Source organism: Corvus moneduloides, chromosome 3, assembly GCF_009650955.1.
Source record: "Corvus moneduloides isolate bCorMon1 chromosome 3, bCorMon1.pri, whole genome shotgun sequence".
In the NCBI taxonomy this organism is placed as follows: domain Eukaryota; kingdom Metazoa; phylum Chordata; class Aves; order Passeriformes; family Corvidae; genus Corvus; species Corvus moneduloides.
The window spans coordinates 99,896,525-99,912,661 of NC_045478.1; the positions used below are offsets into that span (position 1 = coordinate 99,896,525).

Below are 16,137 nucleotides of genomic sequence, written 5' to 3' on the forward strand. Positions count from 1 at the left end.
TTTCCTTCAGGATAAAGAGAAATTGGAAATCTGCAAGCTGAATGATCCTCCGTCAGCAGAGACAGTAAAGGACATGATCAAATATGCCCGGAACGTGATTGAGGAATTCAGGCGAGCCAAACACTACAAATATATCCTTTGTCTTACCCTGACTCCATTGGCGTGTGACCTAAAAATCTTATCTGCTGGACTTCAGAAGTACTTGCAGGAGAAATACTATGACCAGTAGAAATTAAACTTATCTCTGTCTTCTTTGTGTCTGAAGGCATTACCAGATAGTTGTATAATGAGAGGCCATCGATTTATTTCATTCCTTGACTTCTTCCTACCCCCTAGTGAATTACTGGAGATCTGTGAACTCAGCCTGGACAAGATGGGTGCAGTGTTTGAAGACAGCAATGTTTATATGTTACATATGATGTACCAGGCCATGGGCGTCTGTCTCTACGTGCAGGACTGGGAAGGTGCACTGCGTTACGGGCAAAAAATTATCAGACCATACAGGTAAATATGAGAGACTATTTTTTTTTTCCTTAGTGCTCTAATTCAGTAATCTGAACAATTAAGACAAGTCTGGGCAGAGATCACTTCTCTCAGTATATGTGGTATAGACATTCTACCCATGATACCACTACTCAAAAAGGAATATTTAGATGCTGGGACAGTGTTTGTTACTATCAGAATGTGGTCTGCAATATATAGCAGGACTGACTTTGAAATCATTGCTTTGGGTTCTCAAGACAATTTTGTGCCACCTTGGGTGCTGTGCTAATTCTGCTTAGCTGGTTTCCAAAATACTGTAATTTTTTACTAAAGAAGGGCTTCAAGCTACATCTGCAGCCGGTATTTTGTACAAGGTAATGGAGGCAAAGCCTGTGTTGCTGTCAGATTCCTGCAGTCTCCCAGTCCTCTCTCTCTGCAGCAGCACAGTGGGCACGGCTGCAGGAGCGCAGAGCCGTGTCCCGGGGCTGGGGCCGAGCAGCAGAGGGAGCTGGAGATGAGCTCAACTCCTGCGCTCAGAGCTGGGGGTGCCCCGTGTTGCTGATCCTGCTGCCCTAGAGCTGGAGGCATGGGAGAATGCCCAGGCTGAAGCCCTTCGTGGGGCAGGGCAGCACACAGCCTCTGCAGGAGATAAGAATACTGTTTCTGATAAAGTTCTCTGGTTTTGCAGTAGTGAGCCCGTTCATTAGAGCCAGCCGGTTACACTGGCTGTGTCTGGTGCTGCCGTGAATCTCCTAAACAGATTCTCGTCTTGAGATGTGACTTTCTTGCCAGCTGGGGGGAGCGCAAGAAAAGCTCTCCCTTTGGAACAGATGCCAACATAAAGTCACAGATCACTTGGCAGAGAACAGTGATACAAAGAAGGAGCCAACATTCCCCCCCTGGGGGCTCAGTACTATTTATCTTCCCTGGGACTTGCCCAGCTCCTCTGGCTCTGAGCCTGGCATTCCAGGTCAGCTCTGCTGCAGCGGGCTCTGCCCGCTCAGTGTGTGCGAGCACAGACTGCCATGTGTGCCCTGCACACTGCAGAGGGCCCCTCGCTTTCCAGCCCACCAACTATTGTGGAACACACGGAGCGACTGCTGTGGGTGCAGGGTGGCTCCAAAAACTCATAACAATGCAGGCTCTCTCTGTAGCTGGCTAGATTAAAACTAGTGGCAGAAAGTCATTGCCATCTGACAGCTGTTCAGAGGCATATGGTAGTTTCAGTTCAATTCCCAGCTGACAGGCGTCCCCATCCCAGACACAATTGGCACTGGCTCTTGGCAGTCACGGCAGAGGGGATGAGCGCTGAATGGGCAGGGGCAACGAGAGGCAGCTTCTTGCCCCATGAGAGGGGGACAGGGGCTGGGAAAATGCAATGAAACTGCCAAGGCTGATAAAGCTGCATTTCTTTCTGTCTTGCAGTAAACATTATCCCTCCTACTCGCTGAATGTTGCCTCCATGTGGCTGAAATTAGGGAGACTGTACATGGCACTGAAGAACAGGACGGCTGGAGTTAAAGCCTTGCAGAGGGTATTTATTGCCTGATTTCTCCATTAATAACACCAGTTCAGGTTGTTGAAACACTGTGTGCTTCTCTGTCAGTGAGCCTGGCAGGGTAGGAAATGCACCATGAGTTAATATATTTGGTCACTGGATTTTTGGCTCAGATTTGGCTTTTCTAATGATGGAGTATAGGTCTGCTTATGGGTGCCTTTTCACAGTGGGCTCATACTGCAGCAGCTGGAACAAGAATTATGCTTAAACATTTGCTCTGAGTTCTTCACTGAGCTAGAGCTGCACTAGTGTAAATGAAGCAGAACCCTATCTTCCCCTCATTTGCTGGGTAAGGACAGGAAAAATGCTTGGCTCTTATAAAAGGCACATAGTGTTTCATTGAAGTCTGTGATTTCTATATCCAACTTAAGCTAAGCATGCTTTTGGTAGTTATTTGTTCTGGAACCAGTTGATTTTTACATAACTGAAGGGAATTCAATGCATCTGGTAATGCTGAAATTGGCAAATACAGCATTTTGGTTTTATGTTTTTCTTCACCCCTTTTTGTTATTCTGTGCCTTATTCTTTAGTTTTTTATTCTTCTATTTTGTTATTAGTCTGTACTACGTTTCTTGACTATTTTCCTTTATTGATGTTGGACAGAAATTTATTTTAGTTTCTTAAGCATCAGTGACTACTGTAGCATATAATGACTCAGTGTGGAATGTCACAATGTATTTCTTCTTGCTTTTTAGATGCTGGCAAGGTTTTAGCCAGCAAATAACAGCGCCATCCAACCATGGTGAATGATGCTACAATCTATGCTCTAAAATGTAACTCTTACCTAGTTTGAAATTGGCATAGGTTTTCCTTCACTGTGGTGTTAAACCCTTGCGTAGAAATGGGAATTGTGCCAGTAGGAGCATGGGATGGGGGGTAGGGAACTGTGAGGTAGATTTGTTGGCATAGTTAGTTTCCTAACACAAACATTTCTTAATGACTCACTTCCAAAAGCTGTCTACAGGAACTGCCCAAAGTTATCCCAGCCTCTGATCATTGGGATTTAGTGGAAAAGCAAACCCATTGTTCCCTTTCCGTTTGTGAGCAGCTCATCCAGAAGGTCCTCCTTTCTTTTTGTGGGCAGGAGGAGGATTGGAGTCATTTCTTGCTGCTGAGGTGGAACCAAAAGCCCTTATTGTACTGTCCTAACAAATACAAGAGCATAAAAGTTTCCCAAGGATGAAATAACTAAATGCTCAGAGGGCCAGGATACCGCAGTTCCTTGCTCTGTCTTAGCACTGTTGGTCTTTAAACATTCTCAGACTTACACTGAACTTTCCTCTCAGTTCTGTCTCATGCTGCCTTTTATCACATCTTTCCTCAAGAGGAAATCTTGCCCTTGCACACATTCTGCAGGGCAGGAAATGTGCCAATCAGGGGGTTTGGCTGCCTGCAGTGTTCCCTCTCAGGCCTGGAGCAGGCTGCAGGTAAAACACCAGGGAGTCAGGCACAGCAGCATCTGTCCCAATCTGACGGGATCTCCCTTTTGCTTCCTTCCTGAAGAATTGGCAGTCCCTGGAAGGAGCAGAGGGTTTACAGACTCAAGTCTGAAATGCCTCAACATTACTCCTGCACTAGGCCTGCATGTCTCTGACAGCTCAAGGATAAATTGGTAGGAGCAGAGCTCGCTCTGATACTGGCTAAGTCCTCTGCTGGAATATTATCCACCGCACTTGCAGTTTTCTGTCCTGGAGCTGGTTGCATTCAAAGTAGTTTTGTCAAGAATATAATTTTGAAAGGTGCTTTGGGCTCCTTTAAGATCAAAGATGTATTCTCTGAATATAAAACCTTTATTACTTAGTTTTGAATTTCATTTTATTTCCTACTGGGTTTATGACTACAAGGGGACAAAAAGTAGCTAGAGGTGTCAGACTGCTTCAAACCTCTAAAGAGAGTATTTATAGCCTGGTGTTATATATGAATCAATTGTGTGAATATTTTTTTTCTTTTCATAGGCAATTGCTATCATGGAAGTAGCACATGGGAAAGATCATCCATACATTTCAGAGATCAAAAAGGAATTAGAGGACCACTGAGCCTTTGAATCTATGCAATCCTTCAAACCTTTATTTAAAAAGCCTTGTTATGGAAACCTTCAGGAGCACTTTGAAAAGCGGTAGAGTATGAGCACAGTTCTGTCCTATAATTGGAATGACAAACACACTTAGGCCTAGCTTCCACACATCTACAATTGCCTTTTTTTTTTTCTTTTTTAAGGAAGCATCCATGGTTCCTTAAAGGTTATGCCTTTTGATGGCTCATGGGCAAAAATGGCCATTTTTTTCTTTAGGGATGTTGATGTGGATCTTATTTGTGTAAAATAAATAAAGTGGTCTTGGGCCCTCTTGACTCCACTTGTACACTTAAATGGGTGCAATAGTCCTGTGATATCCGCTTTTGCCCAAATAGTTTTGCTTAATCTGACAAATTAGAAAAAACCCTACTTTTTCTGTTGTGGTTTGGCATCCATTTCCTTTTTTTCTCGCGTCATTTTTGTTTGCAGTGGCTTAACTGGGAGAGAGGAGAAATGGGGTGATGAATTCTGTACATTTTACAGCAAAGCCACCAATGTTCCCTCAACCAGTTAATCTGCAGGTCCATCACTGCTCCTGGCAGATGAGGATTCATCACAGTAAAGACCTAGAGCTCAACTTGTCTTGTACAGAAGATACTGACACCTATCTTGGAGCTCGGAGGCTTGCACAAGACATGAACTATGCAAATTCTGGCTTTTTAGTCCCCTTTACAAGTTAAAGTGAGTTATTGCAGAGGAGAGCTCATATTTCCTTACAGCCATACCTTCACCTCCAGTGGATTACAACTATTGTAATAGTATGTTAGCAATTATTTTTAAGAGAGGAATAGGAACACTTTCTGAGAAAAAAGTCCAGGACTTAGCTTTCTCCACCCATATATAAAACAAGGGGATTTTTTTCCCCTCCATTTAGATCAATGGCAGGAGTTTGCTTTTAAGGATGGGGGAAAAAAAGAGTGTAGCTGTAAACTTCTAGCATCAAAACTGAAATATGGTGCTCAATAAAATTACCTGCCCATTCCTTACTGTTTTCACAGCTTATAAAGTATGATGAGAAAGAGAACACATCACCCTTAAGAACTTCATTGTATTTTCTTTCTTGTAAGCACTGCTCTGAAAATAAAACTGCTAGAACAAGGGTCTGTCAGCTCATTTTGCTGAAATCTTTCATTGCTCTCCAGCCAGCAGTTGCTGCTGGAGTACATAAAACTGCACCACATCTACAATTCCGGAAAGCCAAGGCCATTTAACTACAGCCAAACCTAGGAAGAGGGCAGTAGCTGACTCTTTTTATCCTAACTTTGTCTTGTCAAATAAACTCTTGTCCTGGGACATAACACCTTTACTTCAGCAAGTCTGTCCAGAGCCCAGACCACACTTCAACACCAAAGAATTGGATTAGCTGAACATGAGGCACCAGTGGGAGCCTTGCCCCTGTGAAACTTGGATTACTATTTACAGAAGGTTATTCAAAGCTCACTGTGGGCCTGGCTGTGCCTATCAGTTTAACATGGGAAACCAACTGAAGCAGTGTAGGTGCAAATACAAAACCCTTAAGCTGATACAGAAAAGAATACAAACGTTTTCCTTGAAAAAAAAAGTTTTATTGTATACTGTGAATATGAAGGACAGATTTACCAAAAAAACCTTAGTGACTGAAGACATTCTCACATTTGCAAAAGCATATAAGAAACTATTTACACAAAGGCAGTGAAAGGGGTAAAAAAATTATTGCAGTCAATTAATGCTGATAGAACTTTTTATTATAAAAAGAGAAAGAAAAGAAACAGTGCAAAAATACTGTCAAAAGTAATCAGTTCTATACACAAGATAAAACTGATAAGCATAAGCTTATGTACTGATATGAATAATACATTAGAATATAAAATAGCATGCATAGATTTTTTTTAAAGGCTTTCAAATACCATAGAATAGTTCTGCCATTCAGCCCTAACAGGAGGGAGTGGGGGCAGGAAGGGCATATAACTGATGTCCCATTACAAAATGTGTACATACAATGAGATGGTGAGATTCAGATCACTGTTTTGTGCTAAACTGTCAGGTACAAAATTACAGAACAAAACAGAAGGCATCAAAATACTGAAGTAAAACAGGACAGTAAAATCCAGTGACATAAACATGTTATCTCATTTAACACATTCCACACAATAACATATGGGAATATTACAGTCATCTGCATGTGTAAACTTTTTCCTTTGCAAAATAGCCAAAGAAAGGTACTTTACTAGTGAGGAAAATGTGTTTTCCATATGGAGCAATCTCAATAGTCTAAACATCCTATTACCAGTGTTTCTGGCACTCAAGATTTGCTTTCTTTTGAAGACCAAGCAGAAGCAAGAAAATACTTTCATTTAACATACACAAAAAGGAAGTTCTTATACATTACATCTGTAAGTTGTGGAACTCACCAGCACAGGACATTGTGAAGGCCAGAGGAATAACTGGCTTCTAAAGAAAAGATAATGGGATTTGTGGAAGATGGATCCATCAGTAGGTACTACACAGAGTGAGCAGGATACAGCTTTGGCCTCAGGAAGCCCCTAAAGCAGGGGCCCAGAGGGGCTGAGAACCCTTTTCTATACACATCCCTATTTCTTTCTCAACTACCAGCCACTGTCTAACTCAGGGGGTGCCCCCCAACCTGACATGGAAACAGTTTGTGGGAAGCATTCCTCTTTTCTGCCTGTGTGCCTAATCAAGGAACACCACCCCTGAAATACCTGGAAATGACTGTCCAACCACTGAGTCCTTACCCAGGTGAATCAGTGGCAGTCCTTCCTTTGCTGTTATATAGTGCTGGAATTCTCCAGTGGAAGCTGCAATTTATCACTTTACTGATAAATAGCTGATTTCCTGTTCACTCTCCAAAGGCAAAGTCTTGTTGTTAAAGCACGTGGGAAACTCTCAGTGAGGGTGCACATAAAGCATGGGCAACAAAACTTCAAAAAAACAGCTGAGAGAAACCAATGCAACTGTAATCTAGGATACTCCAAGAACATTGAGTACATTTATTTACTTTTAATATTTATATAAACACTGCTATTTTTGAACTGTGCACTGTTTTTTCACAGTTTATTTATGGTTAATACCTCCATCTTGTTTGCCCCGCAGCCATCTGTTCCCTTCCTCAAATCCCAACCCCTGCAAGCAGCTGCATGTATAACATCCTTCTCTCTAAAGACTTAGATGGCATCTATAGCTCCCTTAGCACCAGGTCCTACAAGAAAACCTCTCTAGAAGGCTAAGACCGAACTGGGGACAATTGCCTTTGGGGTTCTGGACTTGCAGCCTTTCTCTTATTGGCATCAAAACCTATCCCAAACTCCATATGCCTTGAAGTATACATCAGCAGCTTTATATTCATTTCTGTAGAAGAGTGGTCAAAGGCTGTTTTCACACAGTCCTTCCATTCATGGCCAGCTCAGTAATTTGTTCCTGCAATGTGACGCAGCCTTTATTTCCTGAAGTGAGCGCCAGCCTAGCATTCTTTTTTCCACCAAGAGAAGCAACAAAATTTAACTCAGACCTCCCTCAGTGATGCATGAGAGCTGCTACAGCAGAGATCAGCCTGATGATTCCACTTTCTGAGCACACAGACCACAAACTGTTAGCAAGGCTGACAACAGCTAATTCAGTCATCATCTCCTCCCAGGAGACCAGCGGGAAGTCGGCTGTTGGAAATGCGGCATCGTCAGTAGCTGCTGAATTTTCCCTACAGATTTCTGTGCTGTATCCAAGTACAAGATTTCCCATCAGCATTTCTTTTAGAGTTGCTTGTGGACTACACAGACATAGCAGGTATTGGATCAAAAAAGTAATGTCCTGGCTCACAATGACAATAGCTATTGAAGCACTTAGATTGGAAAAGAGTAAGTCTGTGTTTTGCCATTTGCATTTCTGTTTGTTTACAAGAAAGTAATTTAAAAAAAACCCAACTTTTGAAATCATGCAAATATTTAATAGTATTTGTAGCTGAGGCAGCTGATTTAAATAAATAGAACAGAAATGCACTTCAGTATACTTCAAGGACTGTGTTGGCAATATGTTAGGTTCTCAGAGACATGTCTCTTGCCAGCTAAAATTAGTTTAGGGAATTTCTGATAAGGCTGAGCACTTAGGATCCCTGTATACCTATACAGGAAAATGTTTGTGGGAACAAGCTTAATCTTTCCTCAGGTAGTTGAGGACAAGAGGTGCCAAAACAGGCCTTTGTAGGACCTGAAACAAGTAGGACCTCAGCAGCTGATGTCCTCCATCCTCCAGTGTGAACAGAAACAGGATCCCCACAGCACTGAGAAGTGTCACAACTCCACTGTCATCTCTCCCATCGAACAACGGGAGGCATGAAATGTTCAGACTGTAACCAAAAATCTGATGCCAGTACCTCAATACTGTAGTTGGTAAGAGTTTAAATTAGAAAGGAAAAGGGTGTTAAATACAGATGAAGAGTGCACAAAAAGGAAAGTGGACACAATGGATTCCCAAGCCAGACTTACTCATCCACTGCAAGTTCTCTCTTGGAAAGCATCAGGGAGTGTAGGTCAGAGTGCAAGGTGGGTGCCCTGGGAGAAGACTGCTTGTGTCAAAATTCCTTTCATTGATGAATCATTGTGAGATTTTTCAATTCAGATTCCAAATGGATGAAACTGGTCTGAAATTACGGTTATGCTTTGATGTTAAAAAAACATCACAACAAACAGCAACTCCCAACTGTCCTTTTCTCCTCAAGGGTTCTGCTGTTTAAAAGTCTGCAGGACAGAAACTAAACAGCACTGTTGCTTTAAGACTCATGTGTTCATTCCTGCTATGACTAAGAAAATTGGATGCAAAATGCATTTTCCTGTCACTCCCTAAAGGTTAGGAAATACTGCCCAAGCAATTTTGGCCTGATAAAACTACAACAGGTTCAAAGTGAGAAGGTTCATTTTTTCCCTTACAAAACTGTATCACATTTCAACCATAAAACATCAGCATGCTGAGGGCTGCTTGTAAGCTGGGGTAGAAAAGAACCTCTGAAGACATGCACCAGCCCAATTCACTTATGATATTAACCGATCTAGTCAAGATAAAATCTAGCAGGGAAAAATACATTGAAGTCAGATGAAAGGAAAAGTTTAAAATTACCGTTCTTTGACAATGAAAGGGAAAAAGTGACTCACATTGGCCTCTATCTACCATACCAGCCACATTAGGAGTTAATTGAAATGACTGTTTACTACATGGCCACTTATTTGGCTCATTAATAGGCACTGACTTAATTTGGAAAGGATTTTTAGTGCCTTTTTCTAATTAATGTTTTTCTAAGACACCTATGATGCATCTTTGCATAAAAAACATGTGCGTAATTTTCTTCCCTTCAAACACAGCTCTTCACACTCTTATGCAAGAACTTTCCTGTGCTCGTTGTAGCAGCAGAAATACACATTTCAGCCAAGAGCAGCTGAATAATAAGACATAGGAACAGATTCTTTTCCCTCCTGATTTTCTACTTCTCATATCTAAGTGGAGCAATGGGACTTGACAGCTCTGAGTTCAAACTTAATTCATCATTAGGAAATTATTCAAAAAGTTATAACGAGATAACTAATTTAATACACTTTGCTTCAAGGTTTATTCCTTGGCTTTTTTCCCAGATATAAAGCATCTCTCTGCAATTATCATGCAGATGCTGCTGAAAAGACTTTAAATGGTTGCTGCTAATTTAACAAGAGATATGTTGGCACTGGCAGAAGAAATTAGAGGAAAACTGAAGTTGACTGAAAACTCAACTGATCCCTAAAAAGAACGTGGTCAAGGTATTACAGCAAAATAATTCCTCTCCATTTGTTGGGGGCTACAAGTCTTCACCAGAATCTTCGTCACCTCATTAGGCCTGTATTGCAAAGTACCAAATCAACACAGTGCTGTTTTAAACATATTTGAGAAACATTCTGGTACAGAACCTTAGCTTCAGCTCCCCACTGATTTTAGTCCCTTTAGTGCTGAAATTACGAGTGCTTGTAGGCTTAGGCCTTTGTACATTGACCAGGGTTTGAAGGCAGGGATGCAACAGAAAAGCGACAATAGGATTAAAATATTGAAAGTATCTGGGGAAGGGATACTGAGAAAGGTGATTTCACCATGACAAAGTAACTGCATTGCATCATGTGCCCCGAGAGGCTGTGAAATCTTCACCCTTGGAATTCTGAAACTGGATGTGACCATGAACAAGCCTATCCAAGTTTAAAGCTAGCAGTGGGGTGAGCGGGGCTGGGACCAGAGACTTCCAAGGCTCCTCTCTAGCCTGATTCATTCTCTAGCCATCCAACTATAGTTCACACATGAAAACTAAGGCAGCTGGAGATGCCTAATTTAAATGAGATTCCTTTTCTACGGGAGGTGAGCCTCAAGGCAATAATACTTTCAGTGTAATTCATGAGAAGGTGCTTGATATGGCTCTTTTTCCAGATACATTTGGTTGAATATCCTCTGCTGTTCAGCTCTCAGTCCACCAGTTATTGGAAAGACTCATTCACTGACTTCAGCCTGCTGTAGATCACTGCACTTCACCCTACATTGCTTCTTATGAATCCCTTCAAGGGCTGCACACAGCAGCAGAAGGCCTCCTTTAAAAGATCCAGCATTGATTTTTCAAGGACTAATCTAAAACTGTAATTCTTGTGGAATTTGAATAGTTTAGCACCCAAAACTCTCTGTCCTCACAATGTCCTGTGCTTGAGCCCTCTGTAACGTGCCCACTACACGTGAAGAAGCTCAGGTCTCCATGCTGTGCACCCTTACCTTCCACTCACACAGAGCAGTAGCTGACATCTAGCAGGTCTTGTTTTTACCAGGGAAGACACATACTGGGTCCAGAATGTCCTTACGTGAGAAAAAGCCCACTGCCAAATAACTGTAGGTTTCAGAAGCTGTGTAGCAAAATAAAAGCCAGCAAACTACCTTTACAAAGGATTGCCTTCCTTACAGACATGTTACAATGCAGACCAGCCATGTCAAATGTGGTTCACTTTGAAGGACACTATAAGTTTTATGAGTTATTAAAGTAATTCAGAAGTTATTCCAAGAAAAATAAATTATATCTTGTATAAAATAATCCACGGGAGACTAGTAAAGAACCATCATTCCTTACTTTCAAGACAACTTTAAAAAGTGCAATATATGCACACAGTGTTGTCCAGGCAGTTCCCCTTGTTCATCAGTAAGGTTCAGTCAGATCCACAATGCTGGGTCTGGGATGTTTGAAAAGATTAAATAAGTCTCGAGTTTTGCAGGAATTGTATGAGCACTTGGTAGACAAATTTGTACTGGGCTATGGTCTGGATCATAAACACTCTCTGCTCCCGCAGGTGTCTCAGCATCACAGGAACGTCCATCTTCTGTAAAGCAAAGGGAAAAAAAAAAGCATAAGGATCTGGGTTTATTAAATCAAACAATCACTGTCTCAAATATCAGTTATCTGACACAGGGAGCTATACTATAGGTTCCGTGGACAAAACTAAATATGCAGGCAAAGATACAGATCCTTTCACTAAAGGAGAAGGGAACTCACTGCCACCAAAAGATCCAGGGACTCCAACATCTGACTTCCCACAGTCAAGTGTATGTTAGCAAATAATGCTCCAGGAGAAATAGGTCTGTAAAGTGAAACAAAGACCCAGTATCCACAACACGTGTTTTGCAGACTCCAGGCCAGCATCAGTTTGTTGCCACCTTCTGAACATCCCCTGGGACACATTAGGGGTTCTCCAAGAAGGCATCTTCCAGCTTAGTTTCATCCAAAAGAAACTCACTCGTGTGCCCTGAAAATGCTCTGCAGCAGGAACTGAAGTAAGTAGGCAGAGATAAGGAGATCTACTGGGAAAGCACATCCCTAACCCCATTGGGCCCACTGGGGCACAGACAGCCTGTAATGGTCTGAACTCAAAACCAAATGAGTTCTGTGAAACAGAGGCCCATGAGGTGAAGTGTTAGAAATCACTGCACATTTCATTAGGATGCTATCATCAGATTTCTGTCATTTAGGGAGCCAAAAACCTATGATGCTGTTGTGTTTTATCTGTTACAACAGGTACACGAGGAGCTATTGAGAAGTTGTTGAGCCATGAAGCTCAGCCTGCCAGGCTCAAATTCAAACAGCGTGTAATGTGAGCCAAGCTGAGGGGCACAAACCTTCTATGGCAGCAGTAAATGTGAGCACTAAGATACATACTGGTTTTGAGGAAGTTCTTAAGCAGTTCAAGATACAAGACTAAAGAACAGCTACCCTATCAGGCAACATAAACTGCACTTTGTAATACCCACTTGCCATTGCAGAAACACCAAGAGAAACTTAGCAAGTCTTTTGACTGAGATTGCTGCTAAGCCTTGGAGGCCCAACTGAGCATGGAATCTGCTTCCAGGCACATCTGAAGTTTCCTGGAAAGTTTAAAATAAAAATCACGCTGCATATCCATTTCTGTCCATATATATAAAACTCAGAATCTCCATTCCATGTAAACAAGTATTAACTCATAGGCTATCACTTTCTGAAAACAAGGCCAAATATTCTGCCACATAGCCCAACAACCTGTTATAAAAGGACATCTCTAGAGAGCCAACAAGTGTAAATATTTGGGATGAGTAATGCCATATTATTATCAAACAGGTGCAAAGAAAAACGGAAGCTCTTTCCAGTTAACTTGGCTAACTTGGAGAAAGCCTCCCTGTGGACTCAGATGCTTATGAAAGCCACATGGTCCTTGCTGAGCAGAGTCATGTGGAACCTGATCTTACCTGAACAACTACAGCAAAAATGTAGGCCAGCTTTGACCTGCACATCATGTTTGTCCCTCAGCAGCTCACTGGTTTTTAGTAGGCACACTGTGTTCCATGCACCTCCTCAAAATGGAGATGGCTTTGCCTTATTTCAGAAATGGAAGAAAACCTCATCCTGCCTATTAAGCCTTGCTATTTATAGACAGCTTAGTATTTAATTCCAGGTAAGCAGAATCCCTAAAGTCACCTTCATTACAATGTTCATATTAAAAAAAAAAAAAAATATATATATATATATATATGTACACACACACACACACCCCCCCTAATGCTTTGCTAAGCTGGCACTTGCAAACAGATCAAACAAAAATGCTAACTCCTTTCTGCCTCCCAAAGTAAAGACCTCCCATGTGAAAGCATGCTGTAGATGCAATCATGAGTTAATGTCCCAGTGCCAAGTCTGGACTAAAAGTTGATAGAGCAGGTTCTCAATTACTTTCTCGTACTACGTGTCTACAGCAGTAAGGATGTAATGACGTGACATTTACATGCCATGCAGCAGTTACTGAAACTCTACCCCTGCAATGAGATACAGCTTTAGACTCAACCAGCCATTGCCCAGAAGCCACAGTGACTGAAGCTGTATAGAATTTGATTAAACATGGCTTTTTACCTAAATCTGAAACCTCAGGCTCAAGAGTTCTGGTTTTTGTTCCAGCACTGCTGCAGGCTTTCCAAAATAGTCTGTATCAAAATTTTCAAACTCTGATTTTCTCTCACTGCTAAAATGTTAATACATTTATTTGCTAGGACACTTCTGTGAAAACCAATTCCTAAGACTAAAACATTTTAAGCGATAAGTAATTTTATTTCAGGAAGAAACTCCAATCAATTCTACTACAAAATAAACAAATGAAAAGGAACCCCTCTGTGCAGAATCTGTCACAAACTGAAAACATACTGTCAAGATTTTTAATCTTTTTTTAAAATTAGGTTTTAAAAAAACAAAAACATTAACTTGGTACAATCTAGAGAAACAAAACCCTTAATGAAAATTGTATTTAATGTTAATGATGATTTTCATTATTAATCAAGACAAAAGAATGCTTTAATTAAGGGACATCAGAGAAATCCTTTATTATCGAGCACTACCATCAGGACCTAGTGAAGTTCATGAAAACTCTTATGAATGATGTCAAGGCTGAACCTCATGCTTAGATGTTGAGGTGCTGCCTTTGCCAAAGCTACTCTTTGCCCAATGGGTGACTTAAGTAAACCACAGACTGACTTCTGTAAACTGAGGTGGCCAGACGCTGTTGCACAACCTTTAGAGTTTGCTTCTGTGCACATACAGAGGATGCTGTAAAGCAGACATGGCTACACTGATGCTCACAAGCAATTCAGGGATGGCTTTTTTAACTCTCCAGCTTTCCTCTGGCATGCAGAAATTTCATGGCTGTTGTGTGAACAACAGAAGCAGTCACTTCCACATGCCAGTGCATAAGGAAAGTAAAGCAGGCTCAAGAGTCGGTGCCATTGCCCCACACCAGAGCAGCTACTGAGCAGCAGCCAGCACTGGGAGGCTGCTGGGTTCCCAAGACACATTGCTGTGGGCCCTTTCTTGGCCAAGCTACCTTCTTTCCCTTTCTCCTCCAGCTGCCACCACCCCCCCCAACACCTCCCACTGCCAATAAAAAGCAAGAAAACAAAGTGTCAGCTGTGACACAGATCTACGGGACACCTTCACCTTTGGTGTGGCCCAAGCAGAGTTGGAGGAGGTTTGTCTCAGCTGATATGAGCCCAGGATCTCTAGGGATCTTGTAACTCCAGAATGATGAGTTGCTGGAGTCCTCAGTCTTCCCTGAACTCACCCAGTGGCTGATTATTGGGAGGGGCAGATGATATATGTCTATTTGTCACTCTTTCTGCATTCTTATCTCTACAAGCAGCTTTGGTCTTTGAGCATTTTCTTTGGCAAGAGAAGCCCCTGGTTTCCATAGCTGTCATGAAAACTGTGTGGCACGTTGATAATCAAGATGTGATGTTCTTCCTAGACAGTTTCCCAGTAGCACATGAAAAGCAAGTTGCTACCCATGGTTACTCTACTGGGGCTCTTAACTCCAGACTGTGTTACTCGTAATGCTGGCTGCAAATCCTAAAGCCCTATTCCCCACAGGAATACACTTATCCTTAAAACACAGTTAAGTTTCAGTCCAGGTGAGATTACAGTCCCTACAGGAGCGAGGAAGGAGCCCGAGGAGAGAATTTAGAGAGCAGAAAACTTCAGTTGAAAGAGCAAGGACATTATTCTCTAGCCTCTCTCAGGCAGTGCTTGTAAACACACTGTCTCTAGACTTTTAATTAAATACAGGTATGAATTAGACTAAATTCTTAAAAGAGAGAAGAAAGCCCTATCTTTGAATGTATTAAAATAATCCTAACAAAAAAAACCCCCATAATATCAACTATACAGAAAACTACAGCAAGTAACCTGCCATGGGGAATCTCTGCCTGTCACATTGCTCACAGAGGTAGAGAAAGAAAGCACTTCAATGCCTTTTAATTTCAATCTCAGAAATGTAGCCAGTTAGCCAAGGGACAAGCTCAGGGTTTGAAAACAAAGCTGACTTACTTCATTATGCTCCAAGCAGCCAATCATGAGTTCTGTTAGGATGACCACTCCAGTCCTCCCCACCCCTGCACTGCAGTGGACCACAATGGGAGGGTTGCAGGTGTTGCTGCTGTCCAGCACGCTGTTGGTGTGCCGACGCACCGACTGTATCTCCTCCAAGTAAGCTGCAAGAGAAAATGCAGGCAAGGATGCAAACATCCGCATGTCTAAATGTAAAATTTAGGAGGGGAGGGAGAGACAGGGGAGAATGTGAAAAAGTTATTCTCTGTCAAAGTGGCAATAATTTACATTTTTTACAGCATAATAATTATCTTAGCCAGGGTGCACTGAACAGCACTGCATCCAGCAAGTACCAGCTGGGTGTCAATTATTACTTGGGAGTCTGCTCCTTTAAATTAAATAGTTCTTTTAAAAAATTAAATTCTGTTTTCCCCCTTGCAAATCTCCAGGTCCCCTAAGCAGATGATTCTAGACATTACTTACAGCAATTCCTGCTATTAACAGGCTGGGATCAAAACAATAGCTAAGTCCCATTGAAACTACTGCCTGTCAAAGCCAGTATCAGATGGGAAGCGAGCATCCATCTGCCCTGTTCCCTCTCTTCCTTCTCCCTTCTAGACTGTGACAGAATCTCCCCCTCACTCTCTGCTCAGG

The 16,137-nt window shown here is 41.9% G+C and overlaps 2 protein-coding genes across 6 annotated transcripts in view; one reads left to right on the plus strand and one right to left on the minus strand.

Moving 5' to 3' along the window:
- The window catches only part of SMYD2 (SET and MYND domain containing 2), a 29,144-nt gene extending 23,929 nt beyond the window's left edge, over positions 1–5,215 (plus strand). For 4 of the 5 annotated variants that reach the window (XM_032102980.1, XM_032102982.1, XM_032102981.1 and 1 more), the window contains 4 exons: positions 11–131; positions 330–504; positions 1,909–2,017; positions 3,997–4,383. In XM_032102980.1, the coding sequence (XP_031958871.1) occupies positions 11–131; positions 330–504; positions 1,909–2,017; positions 3,997–4,077 (486 nt within the window). In that variant the 3' untranslated portion in view covers positions 4,078–4,383. Of the gene's footprint in view, positions 1–10; positions 132–329; positions 505–1,908; positions 2,018–3,996 lie in introns of all 5 variants that reach the window. The other variant, XM_032102979.1, reaches the window with a different exon arrangement.
- A 602-nt stretch (positions 5,216–5,817) lies between these two features.
- PTPN14 (protein tyrosine phosphatase non-receptor type 14) overlaps positions 5,818–16,137 on the minus strand; it is a 111,752-nt gene continuing 101,432 nt past the window's right edge. Inside the window, exons 18-19 of the mRNA XM_032102977.1 lie at positions 15,484–15,647; positions 5,818–11,473 (exon numbers count right to left, since the gene is read on the minus strand). Of these exons, the coding sequence (XP_031958868.1) occupies positions 11,345–11,473; positions 15,484–15,647 (293 nt within the window). The 3' untranslated portion in view covers positions 5,818–11,344. The remainder of the gene's footprint in view (positions 11,474–15,483; positions 15,648–16,137) is intronic.